The sequence below is a fragment of the Heterostelium album genome, assembly GCF_000004825.1.
Source record: "Heterostelium album PN500 unplaced genomic scaffold PPL_scaffold9, whole genome shotgun sequence".
NCBI lineage: Eukaryota > Evosea > Eumycetozoa > Acytosteliales > Acytosteliaceae > Heterostelium > Heterostelium album.
In genome coordinates, this window is record NW_008805071.1 from 373,751 (window position 1) to 386,331 (window position 12,581).

Consider the following 12,581-nt stretch of genomic DNA (forward strand, 5'->3'; position numbering starts at 1 on the left):
CATGTATGACTTGTTTCAAAGAATATCTAAATTACATTATGAAATCATACGATCTGGTATTAGAAAGAATATGAATGATATTATGTTTAGAGATATAACTTTGCTTCGACATCTATCATCGAAATACAATGTTATGCAATCAATTCATTCATTATCTACTTCCATTGAAGCATTAGAACTGAGACTATCACAAATTAAAAACTATAATAGAAGTAATGATACAAATAATAATGTAATTTTATCATTTAATAGTATTCAATCTCTATCCATCGATAATAGAACCAACTTTGTAGATATCATTAAATTTAACCGTTTATTTCATATGTTACAACCTGTGAACCTGTATTGTTTGTTTTTATTTGATTTCAGTGGCTTATTAGTATCTTATTTGTTTGATCATATTGATATTAGTATAGACAACAATAACAACAACAACAATAACAACAATAGTCATCCATTGATGTTATTATCTTCACTTCATCTGTTCATTGAGAACATAGATTGGCATGAGTTAGATAGTGTGTTACGATTCATTAGAATGAGAGGTTCACAATTAGAGTGTCTCTCTATTGGTTTTATCACTGGCGGTTCATTCTTTAATATCACCAATTCAATTGAATTAAACTATCTATGTAATTTGAAATCTTTACAACTAGGTGGAAGTGGAAATAGTAAAGATGATAAACATTGTTATTCAACGTTTATCGATGACCCTTTTAAATTCTTTGATCTACTATACTATAGATTAAAGAATTTGAGAAGGTTGTATATTGTAAAGTTAGAGGTTAGTGAAACCGAACAAAAAGAAGTTTTCAATTTGAAGTTTACAAGAGCATTGTCTATTTACCAGCTACGAAAGACACAAATCCAAAAGTTACAAATACCTTTTTCGTCAGATGAGTTGAACACTACTCTTAGAATGAACGACGGACTGCGAGTATTGAAGTTACCATGCCACCAGAACAACCACCAATTTCACTGTAACTTGGAGAAGCTTTGCTTACTCTCGTGTACAAAGAAGTCGTTCAGCCAGTTCTCACGTACAAAGTGTAACATACGCAGCCTGAATTTGAATGGCGAGCATGTCGACAACAGAGATATTCTACGGTTTGTCAGTGCTCACCAATGTCTTCGATCTCTTGGTATCTACAACTGTTCAAGCAAGTCACTCGGAAATCTGAATGAATGTTTCAATAGCAATCTATCTCTCGAGAGACTTACGGTTGAATTTCGAAGACTGCCAGCCAGCAAGAGAGACATCCAAGCATTACTCCACTCGATATCAAACAGCAATATAGTTATGTTTCGACTTGAATTACACTTGATTCAAGATATGATTGATCTTATTACCTATTATATTCAACTGTTGGCTATCAATCATAGAACTACCCACACACTCACCATTGAAGTTGTAAAGTGGAACCAAACAATGAAATGTGGTTTCATACTTTTCAATTCACACAACACAATCGATTTCGAAAACATAAAAAGAGAATTAGAAATACAACAAACAAATCTAGTGAGAAAATTGAAAACCAACCACTTTACTACCTAGCTATCAAATGTGGTAATATTAATTTATCTCTAATTAATTGGAGTAAATGGTTAAAATAAAATAAAATATTTAAAAATAATTGTTGTTTCTCATTATTTATTAAACAATAGTAAATATAGTTAGTTTTTGGTATATATGTGCATATGAATACTTTGTTGAATATGCACTTCGTTTTCAAAGTAATCATTCAATTTCGTTTTTTTAAATTGAATTGAAGAAATATCAAGATTGATAAATTCAAAATATAGTTAAAGTTAATTCTAGAATCAAGATGACAGTCGAAGAAGTCCAAAAAACAGTTCCAAATGATTTAAATAAATTGTAAGTGTCGATCATTGACTCATCAATCGGAAATTTTAAAAATATCTTTCTATTGATTGTTCTAAAATCAACTTTATGAAATTTCCATCAATCATATTCTTGACGATTTCCCAATGATTGCTTCTCAGTCACAATACGACTTTTCGAAGATTGCTCTTTACAAAAAATATCGTGATTTCGATTTTGTCTTTTCATGAAAAATTTAAAAAAATTTAAAAAAACAAAAATTAAAAAAAATTTAAAGATTCCTCGATTAAAAAAAAAAAACTTTAATCCAATAGTTTTAAACCATCTTTACTTTTGCAAAAGAAAAGAAAAATTACATAGATAATTTACCAGTTTAGTGTATATAACTTATAAAACTTGTCAACAATTTTCTGTTTTTTACCACTCTTTTTTTTTTTTTTTATATTGTTTGCTTTTCATTGACACACCACACTACACTAACTAACCTACAATAATCAAAAATAAAAAAAAATCAAACCAGAGATAAGAAAATAAAGAAAATAATTATAAAACGAAAAACTAATATATATATATATTTAAAACTATTATTCTATTTTATTTATATAAATAAATAATATATAATATTATAATATTCTATTCAATAGTTAGGTTGTTGATACACTTTTATTATATATATTATAAAAATAAAATTTAAAAAATGAGAAATCAAGATCATGAATATACTAAAATAGAGAATGTTAGGTTACTTGATACTCCTGACGATGACTATGCACCACCAGACAGAGTAAGTTGCAAAATGTTATATAACATCGACTACTATTTGAAGAATTTGCGTAGTAATAATTTATATTGATTATCTCAATATTAGTTTGGATTGGCATGGATTTGTTGTTGTTTTCTTGGTATAGGTTTGCTTTTCCCTTTCAATTGTTATATTGCAGCTGGCGATTACTTTAATTCGCTGTATCCAGACTATTCGTATTCGTTTTTCATGTCGTTGGCATACAATTTCTTTTCGTGGATTCTGCTGTTTGTATCGTTAAAGGTGATGCCAAAGATCTCGTTCAGCGTTAGAATCAATGGATTCCTCATGGGTGGTGCTGCAATTCTCTTCTTTATGCCATTCATCCCATTGATGATTAAAAACAGCCAGGCTAGCGCAGTCTCTGTATCACTGGTTCTCACTTTCTTCTCTGGTGCCTTCTCGTCGCTACTCTTTGGTAGTGTCATTGGATTGGTTGCATTGTTCCCATCGTCATACACTGGTGGTGTCATGTCGGGTTGCGGTATTGCCGGTATCATCGCATCCATCCTTCGTATCATTACCAAAGTAGCGATGCCATCCACCAAAGACAATGAAAAGACCAGTTTCCTCTATTTCTTCCTTGGAGGTGGTGTCTTACTCCTCTGTTTCGTTGCCTATCAAATTCTTCTCAGACTTGCATTCACTCGTCATTGCATGAGAAATTACAACGTATGTGTGATTCATCACCCTTACTTTTATTATTAATTATATTAACTAATTTTTGTTATGTAGAATACTAAGAATGGATCAATCAATGGAGTAGAATCAAAGAGAGAAGTATCAATTAAAGTATTGTTGCGTAAAGTTTGGAGAGAAGCATTTGTTGTCTTTATTGTTTTCTTTACAACATTGTCATTGTTCCCAGGTGTCACCGGTTTGGTCCAAACTATAAATTCCAGTCTTGGAAACGATTGGTTCCAGATTATTTTTGTTTTGTCTTTTATGATTGGTGACTATATTGGTAGAACCGCACCAAAGTGGATCATCCTATTCACACCAAACAACCTTTGGATTCCAGCAGTTCTCAGATTGGTATTCTTCCCATTGTTTGCATTCTGTGTAAAGCCATTACTCTTTAGAAATATCTATCTTTATTTCTTCATTATGTTTGTATTTGCACTCACCAATGGTTATTGTGGAAGTAAGTTATCATTATTATCAAGTTGTTTTAGAAACAAAAGAGTGGAAAAACTAATATAATATTGTTATATTTAATTATTTAGCATTGGCAATGATGTTTGGTCCAACCAAAGCAGATGATCATGAAAAAGAAGTGACTGGAATTGTAATGTCATTCTTTTTGAACTTTGGTATATGGGTGGCCACATTATTTGCGTTCGTTTTGAACTACTTTTTTGAAGGTAACTTTGGTATTCCATTCTAAGTTTGCTTGAGTCAAATGTCTCGGCCAATCAACCAACTTTTTCTTGTTTTTAAACATCAAAGTTTACGAAAATAACAATTACTATAATCATAACTTAAAAGTAATTGAATAGAAAATAATAATAATAAAATAAAGAATATTCAGGTAGAATATATATAAATAATTCCTTTGGTATCCCTTCTAAGTTTATTAGAGTCTATTGGTTCTTCCAATCAACCAACTTGCTCTGGGTTTTAAAAATCAAAGTTTCACGAAATTGATTAAAAAATGAGTTTGTAACAAAATCCAAAATTTTGGGTATTTTGTTTGTAAAATTTTAATATGATAAATCGATTATAAATAAGAGCTCGTAGGTCAAAATTCAAAAAACCCATGGACAATCATCCAAAGTTTAGAAAACAACTTCTGTCAAGATTCTTAGGTTCACTCATCATGTATCTAGATTTAGAAGATTTTTTGAAATTAAAATATGCAATCTATTGGAAGTAATAATAAATTGATATTAAAAATTTTAGATTTAATTAAATAAAGATAGAACATATATATATATAAATAAATATTAACCATTATTATTGTAATTATTTGCAAATAAGATCACTTCATTTCATATGTTCCACACCTCCAAAAAAATAAACAACACTCAATTCCCAAAAAAAAAATTTTAATTTTTTTAATTTTTTTCTTAATTTTTATTTTATTTTTGTTCATGAACAAAAAACAAGAACAAGTCTGTTGAAAAATCGAATGCATTTAAATAGTTGTTTTTTATATATAAAATCATAGTAGTATAAAGTTTGGTTCTCTTTATTACCACCCCCGATCTAACCACATCATCTTTCACCAGTTCAACCCGCGATTCTGTAATAAATATCAATTATTATCTACTTTCTTGGGATTTTCTTTAATTTAAAAACTAAATTTATATAAAAAGTTTACAATTTGTTGTTTATACAAACAAAATTCAATCAATCAATTACACAAACAACTTTTAAAAGTTTATTATATAATTATTTAATATATATATATATACATACAACAAATATTATAACAAAATGTTATTTGAAAAAGAAATTGCAAGTCAGTTTTCGAAATTGACAGATATCCCAGAGGAACAATTGCTACAATGCATTGAGACTCCAAAGAATAAGGATATGGCAGATTTGGCATTGCCAGTGCCAAAGTTGAATCGTTTCAAGAAGCTACCAGGTAATCCAGCACAATTGGCTACAGAGTATGCCGCCAAGTTTGTGTTGAACGACCTGATCAAGGAGGTCACCGTTGCCGGTACCTACATCAACTTCAAGATCAATCGTACCATCCTGACAGAGTCAATCTTGAAGGAGGTCTTGGCTGCCGGTGACAAGTACGGTTGCACCAAGCAGGGTGAAGGCAAGACCATAGTCATCGAGTTTAGCTCGCCAAACATCGCCAAGCCATTCCACGCCGGACATCTTCGTTCCACCATCATCGGTAACTTCTTGGTCAATGTCTACCGTTCACTAGGTTACACCGTGCAATCGATCAACTACCTCGGTGACTGGGGTAAGCAATACGGTCTCTTGGCTATTGGTTACGACCGATTCGGATCGGAACAGGCGTTGTTGGAGGATCCAATCAAGCATCTCTTTGATGTCTACGTCAAGATCAACAACACCGCCGAGACCGAGCCGGAAATCCACGACCAAGCTCGTGCCTACTTCAAGGACATGGAGGATGGCAACGAGAATGCTCTCAAGCTCTGGAGCAAGTTCCGTGATCTCTCGATCGAGAAATACAAGGAGATCTACGGTCGTTTGAATGTACAGTTCGACGAGTACTCTGGTGAGAGCAAGATGTGTGACGGTATGGTCAGCGCCTACGAGAAGCTCGACAAACTCGGATTGGTCGAGGATTCAAAGGGTGCCAAGATCATCGATCTCTCCACCGCAAAGCCAGACCTCGGTAAGGTCTTGGTCAAGAAAACCGATGGATCGTCACTCTACATCACTCGTGACATTGCCGCTGCCTCGATCCGTAAGGAACAATACAATTTCGAAAAGATGATTTACGTTGTCGCTTCACAACAGGAACTGCATTTCCGTCAACTCTTTAAGATTCTCGAGCGTATGCAATACCCATGGAGCAAAGAATTGACTCATATCGGATATGGTTTAGTAAAGGGAATGTCAACTCGTAAAGGAACCGTTGTTTTCTTGGAAGGTAATAATATTTTAGTGTTGTTGTTGATCGTGAACAAATTAACTTATATTCTATATTCTTAACATTAAAATAATAACAGAGATTTTGAATGAATCTAAATCAATTATGTTGGAAACAATGAAAAAGAATGAACAAAAGTTTGCAGAGATTGAGAATCCAGATGAAGTTGCAGATATCGTTGCAGTATCAGCTGTAATCATTCAAGATTTCTCAGCCAAGCGTAACAAGGATTACGACTTTAATTGGGAGCGTATGTTGTCATTCGAAGGTGACACTGGTCCCTATTTGCAATATGCTCACGCTCGTCTCTGCTCGATCGAGCGTAAGACTGGTGTCAGCTTGAATCCAAGTGCCAATCTCTCGCTCTTGGTCGAACCGATCGCCTACAACTTGGCAACGATCATCCAACGTTACCCAGAGATCGTTCAAATCGCATTCAACAACAACGAACCAAACACCATTGTCACCTACCTCTTTGAGTTGTGTCACGAGATTTCCGCTGCTCACAGCGCACTCAAGGTGAAGGGTTCCGAACAATCGTTGGCCGAAGCCCGTTACGTACTCTTCTATTGTGCTAAATTGGTACTCTGCAATGGTTTACGTCTTTTGGGTCTCCGTCCATTGGAGCGTATGTAAAGTCATAATAAAAATCAATCAAACAAGCAAATCAAATAAAACAAACAAAACTACACATCTTTTTTTTTTTTTAACTAAATTATCTTATAAAACTTTTTAAAAAGGTAAATAATCAAAACAAAATGTATTATTGATTTGTCTTGATTATTTATGTTTTCTTCATTTTATTTTCAAGTTTGTATCTTGACCAACTCTCTTTTTGTGAGATTGATTGACCACAACTTGGTGGAGGTGTTAGATCATCAAAATCATGTTGTTGCTGTAGTTGTTGCTCTTGTAATTTCTGTAACATCAGTTGTTCTTGTTCCAGATGTTGTTGTTTGAGTTGTTGATTTTTCAATTGATTCTGTTTGAAAATATTGGACATCTCTTCGATGGTTGGTTTAGGTTTGCCAGATTTTAGTTGTTGTGATGATGATTGTTCCAAGTCGATGATATTTACAATTTGTTTGATTGGTTGTTGTTGTTGTTGCTGTGATTGTTGTTTTTGTTGGTGTTGTTGTAGTATTGGTTGAATTGGTTGTGCTGATGGTTTCTTTGATAGTTCTCGTTGATTTTCCTCTTCTATTGTGGATGGCACATAGTTCTCAAGATTGAGTGGTGAGTTATCGAAAGAACATATTATATCAGAGTTTTGTGCTGTAAGTCTATATGTAAATGGTGAATTATTGAATTGACTTGAACTAATGCTATTTCCACTATTATTATTATTATTATTATTATTACTAATATTTTGATTGTTATTGTTACTATTATTTTGGTTGTTATTGTTATTAATATTTTGATTGTTATTATTGTTATTATTCTTTGATAGACCACTCAGATCGAAACTAAAGGGTTGTGAATCTATATTACCATTGATATTATCACTATTATTGTTGTTGTTGTTGTTGTTGTTGTTGTTGTTTGATTTGTTGAGAAGTTGATTAATGTTATCTCTTGTTGGTGTAGTACAATTACTAATTGACTCTGTGGACCTGCTATTTAAACTTATATTGGTTGCTAGAATGAATGGAGAAAAGTTATCATTATCATTATCATTATCTTGATCATTGTTATCATATATGTTATCATTATTTTGGTAATTTGGTTGTCTATTATTTATATAATTGTGATTGTTATTGTTATTGCTATTATTGATATTATTATTATAACTAACTACTGGTAATCTTTTGTTTGGAGAGAGTAGAGAATTATAATTGGTTATGTGACCTCCACTATTACTAGAATCAAATACATAGGAGGATGATGGTGATACATCATCGTTTGGTGTATTAAAGAGGTATTCCCTATACATTTCAGCGTTCTTGGTGCGATTTACACCTCCTGCTTTATCTTGTTGTACAGTCTGAAAGTTAAAATCATCATCACTATTGTTGTTGTTGTTCTTTGTGTACAGATGATGATCATTGACACCTGTCATCCTTGAATGAGTACTATTTGTAGTAATGGAAGTATATTGTTGTTGCTGTTGTTGTGGTATTAGACTATTACTATTATCATGAATCTTTTTACTCCTTGTTGAATTAGAAGTAGTAGTTGATGTAGTAATACCAATTCCACCTCCACTTCCATTCCCACCCCCACCACCAGCAGTATTCAATGAATATCTATGTACAAATTCCTGAAAGAATGACAATGTTAATAACTAATAGATTGTATTATAACTTGATTATACCAGTTATTATTATTACGTACTAAAGATACTTTTTGACGACCAACTTTAAATACAGGTTTTCTGTTTGGTTTACAACCAAGTACATTTGCAATATGCTCTTCATAAGCACCCAATTTTTTTTCTTTATTCTTTTTGTATGTTGTTAATATATTATTTTTACTATTACTATTGTTATTATTTCTGGACATTGTTGATAACAATAACAAAATACATTATTATTATTATTATTGTTTTAATAAATATAAATAATCAAATCAATTAATAAAGTTGATAAAGAGACAGACACATCTTTTTTTTTTTTTGAATCTGAATTTCTTGGAAAACTATTTTTTTTTAATTCTGTTTACAAAACTTTTGTTTATTATTTTCATAAAATTAGTTTAGTTATCTATCTATTTATTTATTGATATTATATTATTATTATGTGAAATGATTTAACTATAGTTTATAGATAGATAGATATGTCACATATAGTTATTGATTTGGATGGTGACGACGATGATTATAACCAAAATGATAAAGTAGAAACAACTACTACGACAACTTCGACAAGCTCATCAACATCAAATTCAAATAGGAATAGAAATATAAACACATATACAAATACTCCGGTAACAAGAGGATCTAGTCAGGCTAAAACTAAGCATCAGCAACGTTCAGAGCTTCTCGCAAATATACACGAAAGAAGATTGACCAGTTTAAGTAATGATCAATCTACGACTTCTTCTTCTAAATCATCACAACCTTCAAACAAACCAACTACTACTACCACAACAACAACAACAACTTCAAATACATCAACAAATACAAATATTAATAATACAAATAAAAGAACTAATGTAAATAATGAAAATAACATAAATAACAAAAATGTAAATAAATCAAATAGTAATAGTAATAGTAATAAAACAAATGAGACGACTGTTGGTTCTACTACTCCATCTATAAGAACTAACGAAGCGTCTAGAGTACCACTATCAGTATCGAACGATCTTAGAAGTCAATTGAGTAACATTAGAAAGAGAAAACATGAATCATTTAGAAGTGAACAGTATGTTCGTTTACCATTCACGATAGTTAAATATTATTAACTTTAATTACTAATTAATCTTTTATTATTGTTGTTTAGATTGTCAACAAAGAGTTTCTATACGATTGATGATGTAAATAAGAAAGTATCCGATGAGAAAGAGAATAGAATGCACTTTGCATCGTTGGGATCATCCGGTGGCAGCGATAAGCCGAGATCATCCGTTCACACTATCAACAATACATTCAAAGATCCGGAAACCATTGGAAGAAAAGCATTGGAACTATCGAATCAATTCCGTCAGAAGAATAACAAGCCACCATTGCGATGGCATCAAGATCTTTATAAAATAGGTGTTGTACATTCAAAGAGTATGTTGTTTGTTGTTGTTGTTGTTTAAGTTTATACAATTAGTTCATTTCAATCACTTATTAACTTTTCTTAACTTTTGTTTGTTGCTTATAATCTATGTGTTGCGTTTTTCTACTATAGATATGGCAGATGGCAAGGTAGCTTTTGGACATGATGGATTCGATGATAGAACAAGGCAATTCCCTTTCCCACATAGCAAGGCAGGCGAGAATGTTGCTATGAACAATATGGATTCTACGGTGGCAGAGGTTGCTGTAGAAGGATGGATCAACTCTAAAGGACATCGAGAGAATCTTCTCGGACACTTCAATACCTGTGCAATCGGTGTCTATCAATCACATGATGGTAAATGGTATCTCACCCAACTATTTGCTCTTTCTTAACTTCAAATCAGCAAATAAATCAATTGTTCATCTCTATATATATTATCAACCAGCAATAATATTTACTGTTTTCAAAACTTTAATCTCTCTATCTATCTATTTTTTTATTTTTACAATTATAAATTCAAATAGTAAATATAATATTTGTCTGGGCTTCAAGTACGTCCTCTTTTGTAAACTTTTATAAAAAATTTGTTGAAAGATCAAATTAAAAGAAGAAAAAAACCTGGTGTTTTTGTTGTTGATCCAGTTCAAAAAAAAAAGTTTGTGCTACATTTTTTTGGGGGTCAAAAATGCCAGTTGCAAGTTAACTATATACAAAAACCGATTTTATTATATTTTGATTTTTTTTTTTTGCTAATTTTGTGCGAAGTTGCTTTGACACTGGGTTAAATTGGTTGTATTCTTGTCCCTGTGTGCAAATAAAACTTTAATCATTTATAAATTGAATGATTCAATGATATGTTTAAAAACAAAAAACAAAAAAAAAAAACAATCGACTTGAGTGTTGTGAAAAAGTACAAATAGAGTGAAGTATCCTCAGAAGTGACATTTGAAGTGTTCAAAGGATACTCCACAGATTTATACTCCTGCTCCTACAAATATTTGCATTACACTAAAATTTTAATAGAATAATCACCATTTTTTAACCAAAAAATTAAATATCTTACTTAAATATTTTGGTCATCATTTCAATTCAACATTAGGAGGTGACTATACCCTAAATTTAACTTTACTTTTCTTTTTATTATTTCAATATTATAATATTATTATCTTTTATATTACATATCTTATAACATATTATTTGTTTAAAAAAAAATAAAATCTATATCTTTATATGCTATTTTTCTAAATTTAGAAAAAATAAAAATAAAAATCTAAGATTCAGAATAAAATTTTGTTTTTAAAAAAATAGATATTTATTTAATTATAACTATATTTTATATATATTATATAATACTTTTAATTAAATTATTTAATTAATTCTATATAAATAAACCAAATACCTAATATAGTATTTGGTAAAGTTTTTTATTTATATATTTTTTATTTATTTTATTTTTATATATATGTAATGAGGAATTTCAGGCAAAAATGACAATAAATAATATAATATATGAAACAACCAGTAGCAGTAGCAGTAGTGATTCCGAGGAGAGAGAACAGTTTTTAGGAATTAAAGTTGGTTTGATGGTTGGAATTTTTCTTATGACCTTGCTGGCGTCTTATATTCCATTTATATTGGGAAGAGCAAAAGTCAAGTCACTGGTTACCATTCTCTCGTTTGCCACATGTTTTGCCGCAGGAATTATTTTAGCTGGTGCATTCAACCACTTGCTACCGGATGCAAACGAGAATTTTCTAAATTATTTCGAACGAGTCGATCCCAACAATCAATACAAAGAATTTCCATTCGGTCCAACTCTAGCGATTTTCGTTATGTTCATGCTGATAACGCTAGATAAGTTGGTCGTGGAACGAGGTGTTACCGGTGAAGCCGGACACAATCATATGAATATGTCGGCATCGATCTCCACTTTTTCAGAGGCAGCATCGACACCAACACCAAATCCAGAGAACGAAACAACCATATTAATATCAACTGGCGACTCTGGAATAACGCTGTCTTCCTATCAGGGACTGAACGAGCACGGACATGGACACCACCACAACAGCGGCATCAACAACGGCAAGTCGCATCAATCCAATGTTTCACAGGCAACCATCTTCATGATAGCACTCTCGGTGCATTCAATATTCGACGGTCTCGGCCTGGGTGCAGAGACGAACCCCAACGATTTCTACGGTCTGCTGGTAGCAGTGATCGCTCACAAAGCACTCGATGGTTTCGCACTGGGAGTACCGGTTTTCTACGCCAAGTTCTCGACGGTTCAGACCGCTTTGTCTCTGACGTTCTGCGCAGCAATGACACCGCTTGGCATCGGTATTGGTATGGGTCTATCGAACTACTTTGACGGCAACGGTGCAATTCTCACAGAGGCGATCGTCCTCTCAATTACCACCGGTAGTTTCCTCTATATCTCCCTAATAGAACTACTGCCCTCAGGACTTGGTGAACCGGGTTGGCTCAAAGTCAAGCTTGGCTTAACATTTTTAGGTTGGACATTATTAGCACTTTTAGCACTATGGGTTTAAAAATAGAGAAATGTTAACATATACACAACAAACAGCACCATTACAGCACATTATTTATATTCACATATTAAGAGATCTACTACTCTTTGTAAAT

General features: G+C 32.1%; 6 protein-coding genes across 6 annotated transcripts; 5 read left to right on the forward strand and 1 right to left on the reverse strand.

The window, feature by feature from the left end:
* Position 1: 1 nt before the first annotated feature.
* Positions 2-2,133, forward strand: PPL_08692 (uncharacterized protein; the record flags this gene model as incomplete). Its single annotated transcript, XM_020579498.1, has 4 exons — positions 2-1,142; positions 1,666-1,734; positions 1,804-1,876; positions 2,121-2,133. The coding sequence occupies 4 exons, from the start codon at positions 2-4 to the stop codon at positions 2,131-2,133; spliced, it is 1,296 nt and encodes a 431-aa protein (XP_020430173.1).
* A 407-nt stretch (positions 2,134-2,540) lies between these two features.
* On the forward strand, positions 2,541-4,032 carry PPL_08693 (equilibrative nucleoside transporter family protein; the record flags this gene model as incomplete). Its single annotated transcript, XM_020579499.1, has 5 exons — positions 2,541-2,627; positions 2,889-3,317; positions 3,381-3,789; positions 3,872-3,958; positions 4,010-4,032. The coding sequence occupies 5 exons, from the start codon at positions 2,541-2,543 to the stop codon at positions 4,030-4,032; spliced, it is 1,035 nt and encodes a 344-aa protein (XP_020430174.1).
* Positions 4,033-5,084: 1,052 nt separating this feature from the next.
* argS1 (arginine--tRNA ligase) lies at positions 5,085-6,867 on the forward strand (the record flags this gene model as incomplete). The annotated part of the gene is made up of 2 exons (XM_020579500.1): positions 5,085-6,231; positions 6,311-6,867. The coding sequence occupies 2 exons, from the start codon at positions 5,085-5,087 to the stop codon at positions 6,865-6,867; spliced, it is 1,704 nt and encodes a 567-aa protein (XP_020430175.1).
* A 148-nt stretch (positions 6,868-7,015) lies between these two features.
* On the reverse strand, positions 7,016-8,733 carry PPL_08695 (uncharacterized protein; the record flags this gene model as incomplete). Its single annotated transcript, XM_020579501.1, has 2 exons — positions 7,016-8,491; positions 8,566-8,733. The coding sequence occupies 2 exons, from the start codon at positions 8,731-8,733 to the stop codon at positions 7,016-7,018; spliced, it is 1,644 nt and encodes a 547-aa protein (XP_020430176.1).
* A 273-nt stretch (positions 8,734-9,006) lies between these two features.
* Positions 9,007-10,542, forward strand: PPL_08696 (CAP domain-containing protein; the record flags this gene model as incomplete). The annotated part of the gene is made up of 4 exons (XM_020579502.1): positions 9,007-9,596; positions 9,675-9,946; positions 10,068-10,292; positions 10,463-10,542. The coding sequence occupies 4 exons, from the start codon at positions 9,007-9,009 to the stop codon at positions 10,540-10,542; spliced, it is 1,167 nt and encodes a 388-aa protein (XP_020430177.1).
* An 883-nt stretch (positions 10,543-11,425) lies between these two features.
* On the forward strand, positions 11,426-12,487 carry zntC (ZIP family transporter; the record flags this gene model as incomplete). The annotated part of the gene is made up of 2 exons (XM_020579503.1): positions 11,426-11,516; positions 11,649-12,487. 2 exons carry the CDS (start codon positions 11,426-11,428, stop codon positions 12,485-12,487), a joined length of 930 nt encoding a protein of 309 aa, XP_020430178.1.
* Positions 12,488-12,581: the final 94 nt, after the last annotated feature.